At 44.7% G+C, this 21,086-nt stretch overlaps 1 protein-coding gene across 1 annotated transcript in view; it reads right to left on the reverse strand.

Moving 5' to 3' along the window:
- The window catches only part of Frmpd2 (FERM and PDZ domain containing 2), a 77,120-nt gene that overhangs the window by 27,875 nt on the left and 28,159 nt on the right, over positions 1 to 21,086 (reverse strand). Inside the window, 8 exon segments of the mRNA XM_010622624.2 lie at positions 3,117 to 3,233; positions 3,322 to 3,429; positions 4,049 to 4,141; positions 4,521 to 4,528; positions 5,602 to 5,694; positions 9,993 to 10,203; positions 14,324 to 14,480; positions 19,687 to 19,872. Coding sequence (XP_010620926.2) covers positions 3,117 to 3,233; positions 3,322 to 3,429; positions 4,049 to 4,141; positions 4,521 to 4,528; positions 5,602 to 5,694; positions 9,993 to 10,203; positions 14,324 to 14,480; positions 19,687 to 19,872 — 973 coding nt within the window.

Genomic DNA, 21,086 nt, shown 5'->3' on the forward strand with positions numbered 1-21,086 from the left:
AGAAATGGACAACCATATTGGTCTAGAAATGTTAATTTATTTTTATTTTTATTTTTATTTTTTCCATGTGTACAGGGGTAACACATCGTACTAAATATGTAAGGTCATATCTACGTGGGTTTGATTACAGAAACTAATAAAGTATTCTGTAAATAGTGAAAAAAGAATAAGATAAGACTATAAGAGGGAGAAGCAATTTAAATATGTTCAGGGACCATTTCCATCTCCAAAATTAAGGATTATTTTGATGTTACGTCATTGCCTTTTCTCTTTTATTTTCCTTTTTAGTTTTATTTTAGGATTCCCTATTTTTAATGTTCATGCAGAGATTTCTTTAACTGAAATGCTGAATAGTTTCTTTGGTGTGAAAAACTATAATAGTACACAGGATCCTAATGAGACAATTAATAATGTGAAATAGGAAGTAAAGGGCTAAAGGTGTAAGGAAAGTGGGAAGGGTGGGGGAAAGGTAATAAGGGAGAGGAAAAAAATATGAGAAACTGAAAAAATGGAAATAAAGTGTTTGTAAATGGGGAGGGGAGGAGGGGGTGAAGGGAGGGCAGGGACAAGGGGAAAAATGAGAATCAAGACCTATTATGTAAAGGTACAGAATCCCAATGATGAATGTAATTGTATTGTATACCTAGATTGTACCAATAACCTCAATAAAAAGAAAAAACAAAACAAACACACACTGGAGGAAGACATAAGAGTTAGGGTTTCTTTAGACCTGCTTATATAAATATACAAGTAGATTCCCTACTTGATATAGACTCATCAGTACCCAGTGAAATGCCCAAACTCACATATTGAATGAATTTGATTTGAATGAATTTGATTTAATGGATTTGGCTTTGAGTTATTCAAATCTAAAGGTATTCAGTAATGAGCAGAAATGCTAGAATCACGGCCATGTCCTTCAGAATCTACAGTCATTGTCCTTCTGGCAATACTGTGAGCATTTGTTCATCTTCTTCCACTGTCTCTGTGAGAGACAAGGATAAGACTTGTGACTGAATTTAAAAGTCAAGCTGCTCCACTGTGTCCTATCTGATGGAAGCATGGGCTAGGAAGATTAAAACTCAGCTACGCCTGCACAGTAGTGCATACCTGTAATCCCAGGCCATGGCAGGAAGATCTCAAGTTTAAAGCCAGACTGGGCAATTTAGTGAGGCCCCATCTCAAAATTTTAAAAAGAGTAGGGATTTAGCTTAGTGGCAGGGCACTCCTGGGTTTGATCCCCAGTACTGGGAAAAAAATATCCCTCTCACTTTACTGTAAATCTTGATGCTGTTCATGATGGCATGCTACCTATCTGGGCCCTGACCTCCACTATCAGAACTGAGCAGATAGAAATTCATGGCAGTCAAGTCTGTGCTTACAAGATCCAGTCAGTGTCACTATGGAAACCTCTTCCTGCGTCGGTGGCCCCATTGCAGAAAGAACCCTACAACAAAGGCTACATTGCCATGACTAGGGCCCTGCACTGAGAAGATACGTAGTTCCCAAACATTGTGGGTGTCTTAGTCACTTTTTCATCATTGGAACATAATAGCTGACACCTACAACTTAAAGAAGAAGAGGTTTATTTGGGTTCGCAGTTTCAGTCCATGGTCAGCTGGCTCCAAGGCCAAAACTAGCATGGCAGAAGGACCTAGTGGAGGATAGCTACTCAACCCATGGCAACCAGGAGCCACAGAGGGAGAGAAGAGAGGATCTGAGGACAAGAATACACCCTTTCAGGTCACGTGCCCAGTGACCTGCCTCCAGCCAGGCAGCTCGTTCAGCTATCAGCTCATCCATGGATGAACCCAGATGAGCATAGTGCTCCCACGATCCAGTTACCTTTCACATATGAGGCTTGGGGGCACATTTTAGATCTAAACTATAGCAAAAGGGGACTCATTGTCTGGGATTCTATGGTGAGGCTGTGGTCTAAACATTGCAGACTTTGGGTACCAATATTACACACACACACACACACACACACACACACACACTTCAACATAGCAGGCCATCCTTAGACTACTGGATTGAGACTTGATCATCTGCACTATGTTTCTTTACAACCAAAGGAAAGGCCTGAGTGTACCTCTCTGCAGAGAGTGTGAAGGAAAATTCAAGAATTGCTGAACTGCCTCAAGAAGAAGTGGCAATGCTGTGACATCCAACAGAGCTGGTGAGCCTGAGGCCGGTGCTATGAGAGCCCTAGGGTGGCTTCTGGGGCAGCTCTGTCCACAGTCTAAAAAGCACACAGGTGAGGCCCAGCACTGCCACCTCCCCGCTACCACCTGCACCATCCGTGGCTTCTGGACAGGGCAGCTGCAATGCCCAGGAAAGCCATCTGGCGAGGTTGTGCATGTGAGCACTTGTATGTGGCTTTCAGAGAGAAAATGTTCCTGCCCCTAGGGCTAGAAAATGCAACCTGGGCAACCTGAAGCATTTCCCCTGGAAGCATCTCCCCTGAAAATGCTTCTGGAGCATGAGAAGGCAATGCGTGAGGTCAAGTTTGCAGGTAGACTGCTGTAGCTTGCTTAATCACTCAACCAAAAAACATTCGCTAGTCCCAGGTAACTGAGGTGGGTGTTTCTCAGATTACCACCGTCAAAGCCTCCAACCAACCTACCTCACATAAACACAATACTATTAACCCTTGATCTGAGCAATTGTTATCTAAAGGATTAAAAAACTAACATTTTAAGGAAACAAATTCTTCTCTTGGACTGATCTGTTACCTGCACAGAAAGTAAGGGCAGCATGCTTCTTCTGCAAATCCAGCCTCAGTATCAGACTCAGTCCCCTCAGAAGGGCCCCTCATTTCCCTTTAGGAATAATGTTCTCCCTGTCATGCAAGGAGGGGGTAATAAAGCAGATACTAATAAAGAAGCAGAGTTAAGTGGCTTCCTTTCAGCAAGACCAGCAGAGACAGAGCCCATCCTGGCCCTGAGATCCAGAGCTTATTGATTTGTACTGCTACACTGGCTCTTTGCTGGCCACCACCACCAGGACAGCAGCACGAAGGCCCACACATCCTTTAGTACTCAGTACCCCAGAGCAACACTGTCCTTCCAGAAGCAGAGGAGGCTTTCAGCTTCTGAAGGGAGGTGAACACGAACCTTCAGCTTGGGAAATGGTGAGCTCTATGTGGTCCAGAGAATTCTGAATCATTCTGACTGCCATGTTGAATGTGAAGCCCTCCAGGCTGATGTGGTTCAAGGCAAGGATCTGTCCTCCTAGAAAAAGGAAATGTCTCAGAAGTCCCATCAAGGAAAAAGGAAAGTATGCATCCTGAAAACAGTATCTCTGGACCCAAAAATGTACCTGGTTTGATGGTCTTAGTTTTTGCTGCTGGTCCTCCAGGTATAATAGAAGATATAAAAATACCAGGGTTCATTTGGCCTACATCTTCTCCATCATTAATGGCAAAACCTGCAATCCAAGAAGATATTTTAATGACTTAGTAGCACAGAAGTTAGTTTGTTTGCTTGGGCTCACATGACTGCCAGGTGGCACAGCTAATATTTGGACCTGGGTGCAGCACAAGGGGAAGAGGATTCCCTCCTTTCAGATATCACAGCTGAAGCTGGAAACACAGCTCATCAATGTTCACTGGATTTGATCCCGGAGATAACTGGAGACAAGATGCAGATGATTTCTAATCAAGCACCCTGTCTCTGGACCTTGTTCTTATATGGTTTTAAGGGTCTTATAATAGGACTGATAACAAAAAGTAAGAAAGATTGGTTATTCCTCCCCACCTTTACAAATCTATGTATACTAGAGAAAGGCTATGGCACAGCATAAGGGGAAATCTTTTTCTGTCCTGTGCTTAGATGCACCCTGAAGATACTTCAGACAAGGAAATTTTTGATCCCAAAGTCCCATTGCTCTTTAGGGGCTCTATGAGGTAGGAAAAGGCAGAAGTGATCACTGACAAAGGCAAACTGGGAGAGGAGAGGCAGGAGGAGAAGAGTCAGAAGGAGAGAGCTGCACACAGCTGTCCCACTGCCAGGTGGGAAGGGCTGGGCTCCCCCACAGGGACACTTACCAAAGCCGCAGTGTGTGTCACGCTTCAGCACCACGTGCACGAGTTCCTGACCCGGCTGAGCAGTGAAGGGCTCTCTCCTGTTATCCTGTGGCCCTGGAAGGGGAAGGGGAAGGGGAATCACACCATCATGTTGCGTCCCACCATCCCAAAAATAGAATAGGAGGAAAACGGATTACACACACACACACACACACACACACACACACACACACTCACGTCTGAAAGCAAAAGTAGCTCCCCTTTAATCTACCACACTGGGAAGTGATGAATCACTGTGCCTCACAGGTCAGGGTGGTCAAGTTCAGCTGTATGAGCAGAGGCTGGGTGGGTTGGGCTGTGGATCTGTTTCTGCATGACTTACTCGAGCTTATTCTTTCTGCCTTGGGACTTAATTGCTGACAGTGATTGCATAAAACCAAAACTCAGCAAAGAGGCAGTACAGCCTTCTCTTGGGCTTTGCTGCATCTAGGACCTGAGTGTCTCCCAAGGGCCCATGTGGCAGAGGCTTGGTCCCCACATTCCCCAGTGAACTCCTGTGGGGTAGGGGAATCTCTACAAGGTTTTGCCTAGTGGAAGGAAGTGGGGTCATTCTGGGGGATTCCCTTGGAGGGAATATGAGGTCCCCTGCCCTTTTCTCTTTCACTCTTTTCTTCCTGGCCACCATGAGGTGAACAGGCCTCCTCCACCAGGATATTTTATGTCACTGTAAGAACAAAGCAACAGGACCAAGTAACTGTGGACTACAACCTCTGTGACTATGGGCCAAAGTAGTCTTTATAAGCTGGTCTATCTCAGGTATCTGTTAGTATGATGGAAAGTCAGCTAACACAGGCCTCTAGCAGCCAGAGGGACTGGTGGCCCTGCCCCAGTGCCCAGGAGTGCTTTCCCAGCTTGTGTCCTGGAGGAAGCCCAAAGCAGAGCTCTATGGTCATTCTCTGCCAGCTAGAGCTCTGGGTAGTGCACCCTATGCTTGTCACATGGGAAACCCCCAGTGGTGACACACCACAACAGTTGTCTCACATCTCTCCCTCCCCATGGGAGCATGGTGGGGCCTGGCAGAGTCAACAGAGGAGAGAGGTCCAGGGCTGTTCTAGATCCAGCTCCTGGGCTTCATGCATAAGACTCCCCCTAGGTGTGGAATCTCTGCCTCCATCCAGCTGGGAACTTGCAGGAAAAGTTTACCTGCCTTGCAGTGTTCTAGAAACAAGCACCTTGGTGTATTTTTCTGAACATGCCACTCCATTTTGGTCCTACTCCTCAGGCTGGACCAGAGCACAGGAAAGTGCTTCACTAATACTAATACACTTCCAATCCATGCACCGAACCAAAGCCAGATATGGATCCAGAGAGCTCTTCCATTCATTAGCAGTTTGGGAAATAATTTTTTGGGGGAAGGATAATTTAAGAAAAACAGATCATAAATATTGAGAAGCAAAATGAAATAGTAGCAAGATTGAAAGCAGGCATCACAGGTAAGGCTTCCTTCACCCCAACATGGCCATGGCCTAGTCCTTACCTGGGCACATGCTCTGAACAAGTACTTATCTAGGTACATGCTTTGAACAGGTGGCTGCAAGAGAAGGTCCCAGGTCATTGGTTTCTGGATTGAACAGGCACTGTCCTGCTGCTCCTGGCCAGTGTAGGGGCTGTGGGGAAAAGGACAAAGTGAGAGGAGGTGTCCCTCAAGGCAATTCCTTGTGTTTCTGAGTATGGGCAGTGGCCTGGGGAAGGCAACCTTGGGCCAGCTATTTGGCAGATCCATGGACAGACCCCACAGAAGGCTCATGTGGCTATTAGGATCCAGAAGAGCTTCTGCCTGTGAAGCCATGTAGACCTCATATGAAACTCCCACTTTCCACCTTTGGGTTGGATATGCAGCTGTGGAAGACTCCACTTGTTCCACCATGGAATGGGAGTCATCTTCTTTGGAAACCAGGTGTGATGGAACCAAAGCCAGGTAGTAAGTGTAATGTACCAGCACTCTTTATAGATCCTGATGTTTTGTTGCTTGTCCTTACTATTGGCTGAAGGTCCTTTGCAGTGTTAGCCATGCCCCACTACCCTACATATCCTATCCCTCCAAGGGCCACACACTGTCACTTACCTGTGATCATAGCAGACATTTTAGTTGGATGTCCTGGTCACACATACACTGAAATCAGGAAACATTCCTGGGAGTGCTCCCTGGCCTCCACTATGTGTGCCATGCTGGGGTTTGGAGATGTTTATTCCCCAGGGGTTCATGTGTTAGAAGACTGGTAAACATGAAAGTATTGGGAGGTGGGGCCCATTGGGAGGTGGCTGGGTGGCTGGGTTGTGGCCTCAGAAGGGATCACGCATTCTCAAGGACTCCAGTCAGTTCCCCATTTCTGTGTCTAGATTCCTGTCTCACCATGTGATCTATCCTTCTCACATGCCCTGTCACTATGATGCCACCTGCCCTGAGAAATGGGGCCCTACTAGAGCCAACACCATGCTGTTTAGACTGTTAACTTGCAGAACTGTGAGCTAACTAAATCTCTTTCTTTTAAAAGGTACCGAGGCTGGATCATTTTGTTATAGCAACAGAAAACAGACTAATACACACAACGGTCTAGCAAGCAAAGATTGCTCCAGGCACTAGGAGAATGAAGGTTTTAGTGAGAAATCTGTCTCATCAGGCCTGCACAGAGATAAGCCACATTCAGAGAACAGATGCTAAGCTATGGGTACCCAGAGTTTTGGTACCCAGCTGGATGGCCAGCCATCACTGAGACTGTTCCCAAAACTTACCCACTGCATCAGTAGCTGGAGAGAACAGAAACGGATACTGGCCTGGGAGCCATAGAGCCCTCACCATACCCCGGAGCAGAGATACCAGGGGCTCCTGGCACTATTCAGAAAGCTCTCTAGACTAGAGGACCTGGGTGGGTACAAAGGCAGGGGAAGCCCAGCAAAGTGGGAAGAACTGAGAATGTATGGCTGTGAAGGACAGGAAGGGCTTGTCCACCCCAGGTTTTGGTGGCTCAGGTGATCTGTGCCAGACAAGCAACCCTCAGTTGTTTAAAGGCCACTTACTCCAGGTCACAAAAGCACAAATAGAACCTGGGCCTATTTATCTGAGGTGCCTCCAGTAGTTACAGGTGCAAGCAGGAAATAAAATGGCAGCCATCAGGGCTGGGCAAAGGTGGAACGCGGATTAGGTACCGCATGGGGCACAGCCACAGCTCAGGAAGGTGGAAAGGGTTCTGCAGCTGCACAGTAGTGACAGTTGTACAAGGTGGTGGATGGAATTATACTGAGTGGATGGGTACTCAGTCTTAGCTACTTCTACCTTTGGAACAACATAGTGCTATAAAGTGCTGCTAGTTTGGATGATAGAGGAAAATGGCCACAGATTCTTTTGCGCTCCTTCATGGAGAGGTAGAGGCTATTTCTGCTCACTTTGCATCTGTGCCAACCTGGGACAAATTCAACCAAGAGTGTGGCCAAATTGACACATGATAGCTCCGAGCCTAGACTTTGAGAGGATTCACAGCCTCTCCCCTCTCCCTGGGCTCTCAAAACCAGAGCTGCCCTGTGGAGCCTTGTTGGATAGAAGACCTATGCTGCTCTCCACCCAAGCCTCCTACACCAAATGACTGGACACAGGAGGACAGGTGTCTCAAACCTTCCAAACCTATCTAGCACCTAGCACTCCCTGAGGACCATCATGATCCTGGCCTATACCACACAAAGCAGAAGAAGACCTCAACAAAGCTCTGCCTCATATTTTTAGCCAAGATCATTGTGAAGTGCAATAATGAATTGGTTGGTGTTTGTTTTGGTTTGGATCTGAAATGGCCCCCAAAATTTTACCCACCGAGGTATTGATACCTAATATAGCAAGACACAGAGATGGGGCCTAGAGAGATGGTTGGATCAAGAGGGTGCTGACCTTACCAACAGATTAGACCATTGATGAGTTCACAACTGAATGGGCCATTAGGATATGGGGCACATTGGAGGAAGTAGGTCACTGGGGACATGCTCTGGAAAGGCACATCTTGTCTGCAGCCAGTCTCATTTCCTCACTCTCTGCTTCCCAACTGCCATGAGGTTAGCAGCCTTCCTCTGCCATGCCCTTCCACCATGACATGCTGCCTCACCACAACCCAGAAACAATGGAGCCAGATGAGCATGGACTGAACTTTCTGAAACTGTGAGAAAAAATGAACCTTTCCTTCTTTAAGTTGTCTAAGGTATTTTGTCCCAGTAACAAAAAGCTGACTGTGATAGTTTAGATGTGGATGTCACTTTTAATACTTATGGTGAGCCTTTTGGGAGATGATTAGATCAAATACTGATTGGTCCACTGATGAGTTTATAGTTAAATGTGCTATTAGGCAGTATGGCCTGGTTGAAAGATGCAGGTCACTGGGGACATGGCCTGGAAGGGTTTAGCTCCCTTCCCTACTCTTCCCTTTATGTTCTCTTCTTCCTGACCGCCATGAGGGGACCAACTCTCCTCTCCCACATCCTTCTGCCATGCCTTCCTGCCTTGGAGCCCCCTGAATATGGACTGAACCTTGAACCTAATTAAACCTCTCCTCCTTTAAATTGTGGGTTATCGAGTATTGTGTCCCAGTGACAAGGAGAGTGACTAAGACACTAACACGTTGTTTTATGCCATTATACACTTTAGGGTACAGCAATAGATGCACAGTTTTTGTTCCCTGTGATTGATCAATTTTCAGTGCATTGGGATATACATTTGCATTAACAGAATTTGGGTAATAACTTCCTAAGAATTACTCTCACAGTAGGTATAATACAGATGCACACACATACAGAATTTCAGTTCAAATGAATCATGAATACCCTATTAATGAAGCAAATGTACAACTGATCCCAGAAAATAGCTCCTGCAACAGCAACCCTCACTGGCTATGTGCTGCCTGGGAATCTGGGCTATTTATATAACTTGAAATGTGAGTGTAATCCAAGTCCCCAGCTATTTTTAAATCTAGGGATCATTGTTTTACAATAGAAAGTTGCATTTATAAGCTTGCTACTTTCACTTGCAGGTTTGAAGGAAAGGCTACCCACCAAGAAGAAAGCAAGCATAGATTCAAGGCAGAAGTTTGTTTGAGTGTGTTTGTGGCCTGGCCCCTCAGTTTTCCCTCCTGTAAAGTGGGGAGAATGGTGAAAATACTTCACAGGTGTTATGGCTTGTGTCTAGATGTCCCCTCAAAGCTTCATGTGGTCATAGCAGGGACTTTTTCAGAGGTGGCTGGATCAAGAATGTGTGATGCTGAGGTTGAGAATACCTGATTACTAAATTAGTCGATTGATTGGTTTAGCACCTGCCCTAATTGGGTAGTCTAGATAGAATATAAAAGATAGAATAGAAAGAAGCTGCTACTGTCACTTGTGGCTTGCTTGCTTTGCTGCCTTCTACTTGCCATGAACAGTTTCTCCTCTTCAGTGCTCCTCTGCCATGCCACTCTGCCTCAGAACCAGCCAATTATGGACTGAAACCTGTACAAACAGTGAGCTAAATAAACCTTTCCTCTCTTAAATTTGGATTTCAAGTATTTTGTCTCAGAAACAAGAAAAAGTAAGTAGGTCAACAGGGATTTGCAAGTAAAGTTAGTTGATATGTATAGGTGCTTAGAACAGTACCTAGCTTATGAGAAGTCCAAATGGGATTAATGCAACATGTTCACTTTGTTCTCTTCCTTATTTCCATTTTATTACCATCTAGGTATTTCTCTATCAGTAGGAAAGAGTGAAATGGTAGGTGGGTGAGGTTTTGCCCTACATGGGCCCAATCCAGCCATGGCCAGCCTTCTGTAATCTCTGGACTTGGTTACTAGTGATTCAATGAATACTACTTTCCTTAGGCATCTGATATCCTTTAAACAGCTGCTTCAGGTGTTGATAGCCCAGCACACCAGGCACTCAGAGAACAGAGGAAACCCACCTGCCTCCAATCCCTTCTACCCTGGTCTCCTTGGTGCCATTCATGCTGAAGTTCTCCAGCGACTCACCCAGCAGGCTTCCTGTGGCATCCTGAACCCTGGGTGCAAACAGCTTCTTTTCTGAGCCGGACAGTCTCTCAATCCAGGTGAGAGGCTTTGACTGGGCCTGTTGGACAGGACTCAAACTGGCTGATTGCACGAGCTTTCCCTTTTCTGCAGTGGAGGTAAAACAGATGAAGACAGATACTCATAAAGTGATGCTGTTTCCACAGCTCTAGTGCATCCTCCCCACACCTCCCTTTCCTGCAGGCAGAGGCTGCTGCTTGCCTGTGATTAATGGGACTGTGATTAGTCCTGGGACACAAGTCCTCCTCATTAGCACTTGCTGCCCTCCCCTCCCCTTAGCTGACATACAGGAAGCCCAGGAGCTTGGTCCATGGGGAAAACCCAAAGTATTTCTGGGAATGCCAGCAGGCAGAAGCAGTAGTTTGGGTAAGATTAGCTGCCACTACTCTGTTCTGCTTTATCCCATACAGATCTGTCCCCCAAAATGGTCTTGTAACAAATGGGACTGCAAATAGCCAGGGCTCCCCAAATCAGGCTCTGCCCTGTGGACTATACCCCTTAACCCTTAATTTGTACACAGCTTAGTTTCCTCTGGTAATAATATCTCATGTAAGATCCCATCTCCTTGAACATGAATGTGTAGCAGCCATGCACAACCCTCACTCTGACACCTCCCTTTCTCCCTTCACACGGAAAGGCTGACTAAAGGATTGTGGTCATATCCTGAACTTGAGACCATGGGGTGAGGGACCCCCCCACACTTCACTATTCATAGCATTCATAAAAACTGGGATTTGATTAATAGGTCTCTTGAGTTAATGAGGCTTTGCATATAGCCAATTTTTTTTTTTTTTTGAGAAAGGAAAATTTAACCACAGACCATCTGTTCCATGCTAAGAGCAGGAAGAAAAGACCAGCACAATGGGGCCTACATGCTCCAGTTTTCTCTGTGTGTATGCATGTGTGTGGGGTCTACGCTTGTGTGTTGATAGGATGTGGGGCATACAGGGTGTGTATGAGGTATATGTGATGTCAGGATGATGTGTGTGTATATGGTATTTATGTATGTGTGCATGTGTATGTGATGTGTGTAATAAGGTGCATGTGGTATGGGAGGGTATTTGTGTGTTTATGGTGCATGTGCGATGTCTCTCTGCATATATGTATGTGTGGGTAGGTGTAGGGTATGTATATGTGGTATGTGTGATGTGGGGATATGTATGTGGGGGGTGCGTGATATGCATGTATGGATGTGCACTGTCACCCCTAGGTGACATGGCACCCCTTGACAGATATCAGTGGGCACTGGTCCTTCAGGCAGCCCCTCTCCACTTTGTTGGAATCTGGTTCATTGTCAGGGCTGTACCCACTGAAAATGCCAGGCTTGGGAATCAACAACTGGAGGACTTTCTGAGATTACAATAGGCAAGAATGGATGGAGGGGTGTGGGTGATGGGAACAGGGGCTACAGTGTGTTCACAAACTACAGAGAATCTCACTCCAGAGCTTGAGCCATTCATGGTGATATGACATCACATGGTGACATCAGTGTCAGTGGTACCAAGCCCTGACGGAGAGCGTGCCTATGATGGGCACAGTGTGAGCAGGTATACTTTTCCTCTCCATGGTGGGCACTATACCTACCTTACAGAGAAGGAAACCTGAGGCTCAAAGAGCTGACAACTTGCTCCTGGCCTCAAGGGCAGGAAGTGGTACAGCAGGATTCCCACTCCAGTCTATAAATGCCACAGTCCATGCTGGACAAGGTGTCAGGCATGCCAGGGTGAAACCAGCATCATGGCAGGTGTTCCTAGCCTTCTGATCACCAGTCCTGAAGAAACTAAGACCATGGGCTTTGTCATGGTGCATGTTAACACCCCCAGCGAGGAGGGACCATGGAGGTCAGGTCTGAGCTCGGAGAGGATTTCAAAGGCTTGAAGCAAGGGTAGGGGAGCCAAGAGCTGATGATCTTTCAGGGATGGGAGGAAGGGTAGCCAAGAGTGTGTCAAAGTCAGTGGCACTCTGAGGAGCATGGGCAGCTCATGTTCCCTGGCGTGGGTGACTCACAGCAGAGCTATGGCACCCAGGAAGCAACTGAGGAATGCCAAGGGCTCAGGTCCAGGTTAGTTGCAGTGCTCCAGGCACATGAGAGACACCCATGACATAAGGAAATGGGCACTGAGGTGGGATCTTGGGCAGCCACCAAGGCCCTGGGAGACCCAGAGCTTGCCTGAGGCTGGGGCCACATGCTCACAGCACTGACAGGTCCTGCAGGAATCAGTTCCCAAGTGAGGCCCTTGAAAACTCACAAGTACTCTTTCTCCCCCAGGGAACAAATGCAACTGTAGAGTAACAAGCTGTTGAGACCATTTGCAGAAGAATGGCTAAGAAAAGTTTGAAAAACATTCAACCCCCCATGGACTCTCTTTCAAATGCAGATTCAAACCCAGTATGTCTGGAGTAGGGTCTGGGATTCTGCATTCTTAGTGAGCACCCAGCGACACATACTCCACAGACCCAGCGCTGAAGATGCAGAGAACTGTGTTTTATTCTTCCCTTTCATGACAGAGGAAGACACAATGCTCAGAGATCCGCAGCACTTGTGATAAAGCTAGTGCTCAAAGCCAAGTCTCTCTAAGTCAAGCATCCATGCTCTGGCAAATTATGAAAAGCCACAGCACAGGGGGTGGAGTAGGCAGGCTGGAGGCTCAGCCCCACAGTCAAGATGCTGCCACAGTCCAAACTCCCCAGATTCCCTCTTGCTCCTCCCAGTAACACTGCTTCCTGCCTCATCGGGCTGCTGGACGGCTGCAATTTGAGAAAACAGTATATTTTGAAAACAAAGGAGATCATTCATGTCAGTACTTAGCCAGGGGAAATAGTAATAACGAGAGTAAATAGCTCCCTGGTGTTTCCCGCGTGCTCCATAAATATTAAGAGTCTTACGCATGGCCATGTTTTAACCAATCGTCTCTTTCCTAATTAGGCCCGCGATGCATGTCCGTTGCTGAAAGCTTAATAAATACTGAGAAATGTAAAAAAGACAAGACAAGCAGGCTTGCAGGCTTACTCCCAAAGAAAATGAGGAGTGGTATTTCAGTGTTGTTCATTTCTGTGTTCTTTCTGTCTGGTTTATAATAAGCTACAGTAGCTTGTTATAGTAACCTAGCACGTTATAGTGACCAAGTGTACCCATGCAACCCAATACAACTAGCACAAGTGGCCATTTGGATTTAAAGGAGGATCAACTTGAATCATTTGTGGGAGAATGGAAGCATCTTGAGACTATAATGTTAAATAAAAAAACCTCACACACACAAGCTCACATACCACATGGTTTCTCTTGTATGAGAAACCCCAAGTATAAATTAAAGAGCAAAATAAAGGACAGATAATAGGAAACAGGGAGATGGATTTTTTTCAAAGGGGAAGGAGGACCAAGGAATGAAGGGAAGCGGGAAGGAGAGAAGGGGAAGGAGAAGTAAGAAGCATTAAGGAGTTTTGTGGGGAGTGCATGTACCAACTTCCCGCAAAGCATGTAATCATTATGTACTGCAAACATGTGCTAATAAAATAAAATGCAACAATTATAAATCACTAAAAGACAAATAAAATTAAAGATTTAAGTCCTCGGTTGTTCTTGCCACCAGGACAGTAGGTAAATGGTGCTGGTGACTCCCCAGAACCAAAGAGTGTGGGTGTTTCTGTCAGGAAGAACATTCCACTGGACTGTGCTCCATCCCACATGGACCCTGCTTCCTCTCACTTAGCGTTCTCTGGTGCACAGTTTTACCTGTCATCATTCTCCAAAATCTACTTTCACTGCCAGATATAGTTGTTCTACGATGTGGGTATCTAGTCTTTCATTAGAGGAATTTAGATTGCCTCCAAATGTTCCCTGCTATAAATAATTCTTCAGTAAACACCCATGAACAACTTTTCACACGCCTACGTTTATTACTGTGGAGTAAATATCTGTCTACAAGTAAAATGATGGGGCCAAAACAACACAAACTTTTTAAAGGCTTTTGATATATACTCCCAATCACACTCGGGGAATATTCTATCATTTTGCCACCAATACTGATTTTAATGGTGCTTGTCAGTCTGAGAAAAAATATACTTCCTGTTTATCGTAGCCCTGTCATTATTGGGGAGATTTAAGATTTTGTAAAGGCTTCTGGGTCAGTGGTATCTGTTCATACAAATGATTATGTGAAATACTGAACGTTCCTAAGTACTTGTTGAGCATAGAGCAGGTGTTCACCAGTCAGGAGGCAGGGAGGCTGCCCAGAGCCCGTCTGCGCGTGGAAGCCATGCTGGGCAGAGCAGAGGCCCAGTAAATACGTGCAGGTCTTGGCTGAATCCGTGGCAAACGTGTGCTTTTTCCCAGTGATGCTGCTGGTGACAGAGAATTTCTTTGGCTGAGGAGGCAAACACAGATGTTGATACATCGCCCATGCTCACCTGTCCACTGCAGCACACGAGTGCAGAGAGTACTGGCACTCGAACACTTGGGCAGGGTGCACTACTACGCTTCACACAGGCTTGAAGTTTCTATATTAACTTCATTCAGTATTCAAAATTTTTATATAACTAAGTCGCTTTTTAAACCTAATAACTATAACAAATGTGAAGACGAAGAATCATTCACACACACACACAGAAAAGTTTCTTTGAAACTCTCAATAGAATGCTTCTTGTAGACACCAGCTCTCTGAGAAACTAAGGCCAAACAGTGGTATAACCATGCTATTTCTTGGCAAAAAGTTAAAAACAGAGCTAGGCATGGTGGCGCACGCCTATAATCCCAGCACTCCAGAGGCTGAGACAGGGCCTTTCCATGAGATCAAGCCCAGCCTGGGCTACCCAGTGAGTTCAAGACTGGTCTCAACTGCATGGTGAGACCCCATATTCAAATAAATAAAGCTAGCTGAAAACGGTCCTCATGGTGGTATTGATTTCTACTCAGAGCCACTAGAATAACATCTTTTAATGGGAAACTCACATCTGCAGGCAAACTTCCTCACAGCAGGCTGCTCTATGAATGAGATGAGGCAAAACTCCATACTCAGGGCTCTCAGCACATGCACGAAAGCCTCTCCTGTGCCCCTGTGGCTGCGGCATAGTCATTCCCGGAGCTTCTGTAGAGCCATGAACCACCACTTTACCACTTTCAGTAGCTCACCCCCAGCAGTTTTCCTACTGTTGTCTGTCTGTTTTGCTGCATCTCTGCAGAACAGCAATGTTCTTCCAGGCAGAGGCAGATTTGCCCGGAGATCATGAAGCAGCCCTTTCCTGGGAGGCCTGGCAATGTGTTCCCGTGTTCTTGTGAGATGTGGGAAAGGAGATGCATCCACCACCATCCAGAGAGCCTGCTGGCTTACTTTCCCCTCCTTTCCCCCTGCCAGAGTTTGGATCACAAATGTCCACCAGAGGCCCGTGTGTCGAAGGTTTAGCCTCCCAGGGTGGCACTACTTAGAGTAGTAGAGCCTGTGGGTAGCTAGAGGGAGGTCCATGGGTCTGCAGGGTGTGGTGCCAAGGAGACCATGGGACCCAGAACTCTGTCTCTTCCTCTCTTTGCTCCCTATCCATGACATGAGTGGCTTTACTCTTTCATATCCCCTACCCTTCTGTGCTGCTTTACCGTAGGTTCAAGGCCAGGAGACCAGTTGATCTTAAACTGGACCTCCAAAACTGTGAGCCCAAACAAGCCTTTTCTTTGTACAAATTAATTATCTCAGGCATCTTGTCATGGTAGTGGAAACCCTCCTAACACAGTTTTTTCTGCTTCATAGCCACAGACCAGTTAGTGCTGGGTGGTATGGGAGCAGATCACTGCAAGGAGAGGGTTGAGATGGGACTGCATTCAATTTAGGTTTAGGATTTATCTGTGTGTCACATAGTCTCTTTTGCAATGGCTGCTTTGTTGCCAGACATCACACCTCTTCCTTTGGGCCATTTCACCCAGATTCAGGGCCAGCAGCCACATTAAACTGACTGTGCCCTGCAGTAACCAGCCCCTAAAGGACCTTGAGCTATAAAGAGCTGGTAGCTGTCTGAAGGAAATTTCTGCAATCATCAGACATGAAAACTGTCATTTAGTTCCCAAAAGCACCCAATCAAATGAAATCTGTCCTATCAGGTATATGCTGTATAATTGGACACATCCCATTATTAATATACCACATAGTATTTTTCTTCTTTTTAATAGGAACCACACAAAATAAGTGTTAGATTTCTTGCATCTGGGGCTGGAGGTGTACCTCAGTGATAGAGCACTTGCCTACCATGTGTGAGGCATTGAATCTACCCCCAGAACTGTGCACACACACAAAACTTTTTAAAGATGTCCTCACCCCAGAGAAAATGGCCATCATCAAGTAATCAAATAACAAATGCTGGTGATGATGATACAGGGGAAAAAGAACACTTCTACTTTGTTGGTGGGAGTATAAACTGGTACAACCACTATGAAAATTAGTATGAAGATTCCTCAAAAAATTAGTTAGAAATTCCACTGGACCCAGCTATTCCCCTTGTAGGTATCTTCTTGAAAGGATTAAAAACATCATATTACAGGGATATATGCATACCCATGTTTATAGCAGCACAATTCGTAATAGCTGAATCTTAGAAGTGGCTTATAGTTCATCAACAGATAAGTGGATAAAGAAATTGAGGCATTAGGGGAATACATAGTGGAATACTACTCTGCCATAAAGAAAGATAAACTTGAATCATTTGTATAAAACTGGATGCACCTTGAGGCCACAATGTTAGGTAAAATAAATCAGACACACAAGCTTCAATATCACCTGGTTTCTTTTATATGAGAAAGCCAAATTATAAACAAAGAGCAAACTAGGTAATAGAAAGTAGAGGGATAGATCTCTCTTAAATGGGAAAGGGATCAAGAGAGGGAGGGAGGATGAAGGGAGGGGAGGAAGGGGTGAAAAGGGAATTAAGATGTATTCTGTGCATGTAACACCTCCCCACATAGAGTGAATATTATACACTGCAAACATGTACTAATGAAAAAGATGTCTTGCATTTGTAGCAAAGAAATCTGCAGCAGAACTACAAAGAGAAAGTGCATCACTATACAGAGCTGCATGTTTTATGCCTGCTCTCTATAATAAAACCAAATTTCAAGCAGCCACGCCAGAAGAAAGTTCTCCCCATAGAAAGTTATATTGCTGAAGTGTTTCCCATGAATACTCCCAAAGAATATGCTATCAAAAATTTGAAAAGGAAAAAAGTATAATAGACTTTGTTGGCAAGTTAATTCGAGAATCATATTCTGGCTGTGTGATAGGTACAGTGCTTGCTCAGCTTTTTAAAATCCTAAATTGTATTTTCTTTCTCATTCTGAATACACGTTCCCCTCCGTGTGGTAGTTTGTATTTATAACTTTGTATCCTTTTCGTTTGTTTGTTTTCTAGTACTGGAAATTGAACCCAGACCCTTCAGACTCAGCACCATCCCCCGCCCTTTTTATTTTTTATTTTTTAGACAGGGTCTTGCTAAGTCACTAAGCTGTCCAGGCTGAGCTAGAACTTGTCGTTCTCCTGCCTCTTCATAAACATGGTCCTGCATAACCTTTGTCTCCTCTGCTCACTGCATTTCTCTCCGGAGATTTTTAACCAAGAACAGTCACTGACATGGGTGGGTTCCTTGTACTGGAAGGAACACCTTTTGATTGAATAATCAAACCATACACCAGTGCTATAGACACTGGTGTACCACCTAGGAATCATATTGTTTGAAGATGGCATCTTCCCCTGTGCCCTGCGCCACTTCCATGCGGACTGGCAAGATGAAGAATCTGTGACTATTGGAAGCTTCTCGGGTTCAGCTGCTGATAAACAAGATTGAAACCAGCTTCCTGTGCTAATTCTCACAGAGTTCCCAATTTTGCGCCTGCAGAAGCATAAAAAAGTTCAAGTGGTTTTCTGTGGCCGCTGCCTGGTTGGTTGGTAGCAAGCAGCTGGTGACAAGACTCCATGGGATAGCAGTTCTGCAAGATAAGTCGTTCACACCAAGAAAGAAGACAAACATCAGGGGAGGGAAACCCTAACTGAGTAGTTTTTGAAAAGCAGTGCGTTTGCTTTGTGAACATGATTATTTCCCAGCTTTAATCAAGAGATTCTCCTTGGGGGTGGAGAAAATAAATATCTGTAAAAATTAAACCAAGTTATATGAAATGCACTTACTTAAAGGGACTGTTGAACTTTACAGTTTCAAAAATGTATATTTTTTTGAATTACTATTTAAGGTATCTGCATTTTTATAAATGTTTCAAAACAAATTACATTAAAATTTTGAATGGTGAAGCGTATAGTGAAGAAAATTAATAATGCAATAGGATTGAATTAATTACATATTCCAATTCTTCATATATCTTTTAATTGCAGTATTCAAATAATTAAAAGTCTGAAAATTCATGAACATAAATACTATTTGTTTCTAAACTTGGTAAAAGAAAATCTGGTAAAATGTCAGTTTCCTGATAATATACAGGCCACTTTAATGAACTCAAATTATGTTCATTTGTTATCTATTTTTAGATGTAACCTTTTTCTCTGAAGACAAATGAGAGTTTATTGTGAAATTCTATTACAAACATGCTTTAACAGTATGTTAATTTAAAAGGCCAGGATAGAACACATGAAAGAGACATTCAGAGAATGAATAAAAACAACTGTACTCTATTTTTGAAATTAAATCAGATGACAATAGAAACAGTGATCTAGTTAGTAGAAAAAAATTAAATAAGATAGAATTAAATAGAAGAAAAACTAAATTTTTCCACTGACCCCAAGTCAGAGAAGTTTGTCTTAAAATTATCACTGAATATGCACATGTACCAACTCCCCTGTTATGAATGTAATCATTGTGTGCTACAAACACAGACTAATAAAAATAAAAATTAAATAATCACTGAAATAACATTACTACTGACCTGGACAACCCACGGGACAGGAAGGGACGGAGCACCACCAGGGTAACAGTGCCAAATGGGTTGTAACTAAAACCAGGAGGTATCCTATTGCAAATGGTGTGCAAATACAATTTTGAAATGTTGTGTGTTTAATAGAGACCTTTTCTTTTAAAAGCTTTTAAACTCTCAATGGCCATCAACAGTACTCAGTGTCCCATAGCAACCTGTGGTCCTTGGGGGACAGACCAGATGCCTCGGCACACTAAGAACAAGGAAAATTCCAACACAAGGAAGATGTTTCCAAACCTTGCAGATGTGAATCCCCTGCAACCCACTCCCCACCTCCATCTCCCACCTCCAGCTTCACTCTCCACAGGGAAAGGTCCCCAACTTCCGGAAACTTGACCAAACAGAAAGCGTTGTCCTTTAGGCTGATGGCTGTTCATGGGAGTTTGTAAGGGCCTGGACAGGGAAAATAGGGAAAAAATTGCCTCCTGGATCCCTCTCCAAATCCTCCCGCAGTCTTCCAAATGCTCCCCAGTGCATCAAAACATAAGTTGAGTGATGGCTGCCAGGCTGTGGGCACACTTGTCTAGGAGACATTCACGGACTTGTCACTCTGTTAAACAGGCAGCTGATCACAGAAAAATGAAGCACAGGCCATTGATCAACTGAGCCACACTTACGTAGGTCGAAATCTTCCCAATTTCTCTCCATGGAAACCATAAAGTTGCAATTCTGCTATGGTTTTTCACTTCGTATACAATGACACCTTCGGCACAGACCCCCAAGGCCATCTCCCCTTCCAGCCTCTTCTTCTTTGGAAATACCCGGTGAACCAGAATGCCATACTCCAGGAGCTGCTGAGTGACCTGGAGCAAGAAAAAGGCCAAGTTAGGAGAGCTAGGCGAGGGCAACCCAATTTAAGATGATGGGCCCGCAACTACTGATCAAAGTCTGTTGCCACCAAAGAGGTTTAGGAAACACTTGGCTAAGCAAATTCTCTGAATGTGGAACAGATCCACATCTCTGACTTGCTAGTATTTTTCTTTCCTTTTTGTAACCCAGGAGTCCTTTATTTGCGACTTACCTAAAGCAAATAATTGGAACACAATTATTATGTGTATGATGCAGTAGAGTAATACTTTTCTAGACTTTTTTTTTTATTACTCAGACTTTCCTGGGACATCTAAGACATGGGATTCCTTTTCCTAGCTGTGTCACAGGCTACTGATCCAACTTCTTCCTGTTGCAGTTGGAGAGATGAGGCTCAGTCACAAAAAGTAACCTTCCAATTCACCCACTGCACTGTCCAAGCCAGCGGAGCTGTGAACTCTGCAAAGAAAATGGCCTATCGTGTTGGAGTTTCTTGCTGCGCACAGGCCTCAAGGGGCTCCCACTGCTCCAGGTTTGTCAACATTCAGCCAGAGCTGGAGACACAGTGGCCAGCTATATCCTTCAGGTTTGCAGCATAAACCTAACAAATGTTTTCGCATCTGAACGGCAGTCACATCTCCAGCCCAGACTCTTTCCTCTCTCCCTTCACCCGGAAGACTCCAGTCCTAATCAGAAGACAGATGCAGGTGGATCCACAGTGTGGATATCTTGCTCCAGGCACCTCCAACCCCTCTCAGAAGGGTTTTCTTGGTGAGATCTGGTTCTCCATCTCCTCTCACCAGCAAAGAGTGCACTTTCTGTTCAGTCTCTCCCACCCCCAGGCATGGTCACAAAATGGACAAATTACAGTTTTTGTCCATCTCTCTCAGGCTTGTTCTCCAGTTCTGTTAATAAATCATCTCTGCAAGGAGCTGGTGCTGCCTGCAGACCCTGTAGCTTAAACTTCTGGACACCGAGTCACTTCTTTTTAACTTAGGAAGCAGAGACACCCCAAAACAATTAGGTAAATTAACGAATTTGATTCGATATTTCCAAAAAAATTATTTTAAACCATTAATGTAATCTTCATGAGAACAAAGAGGATTTTGCCAGACTTTTTTACTTTTTAAAATTGCTTTGTATTAAGTTGTTTTATTTTTTAGGGTTTTGTTTTGTTTGTTTTTTTGTGGGATTTTTTTTTTTTTTTTTT

The sequence above is a fragment of the Fukomys damarensis genome, unplaced genomic scaffold (genome assembly GCF_012274545.1).
Source record: "Fukomys damarensis isolate Sample0158 unplaced genomic scaffold, DMR_v1.0_HiC HiC_scaffold_1, whole genome shotgun sequence".
Classification (NCBI taxonomy): domain Eukaryota; kingdom Metazoa; phylum Chordata; class Mammalia; order Rodentia; family Bathyergidae; genus Fukomys; species Fukomys damarensis.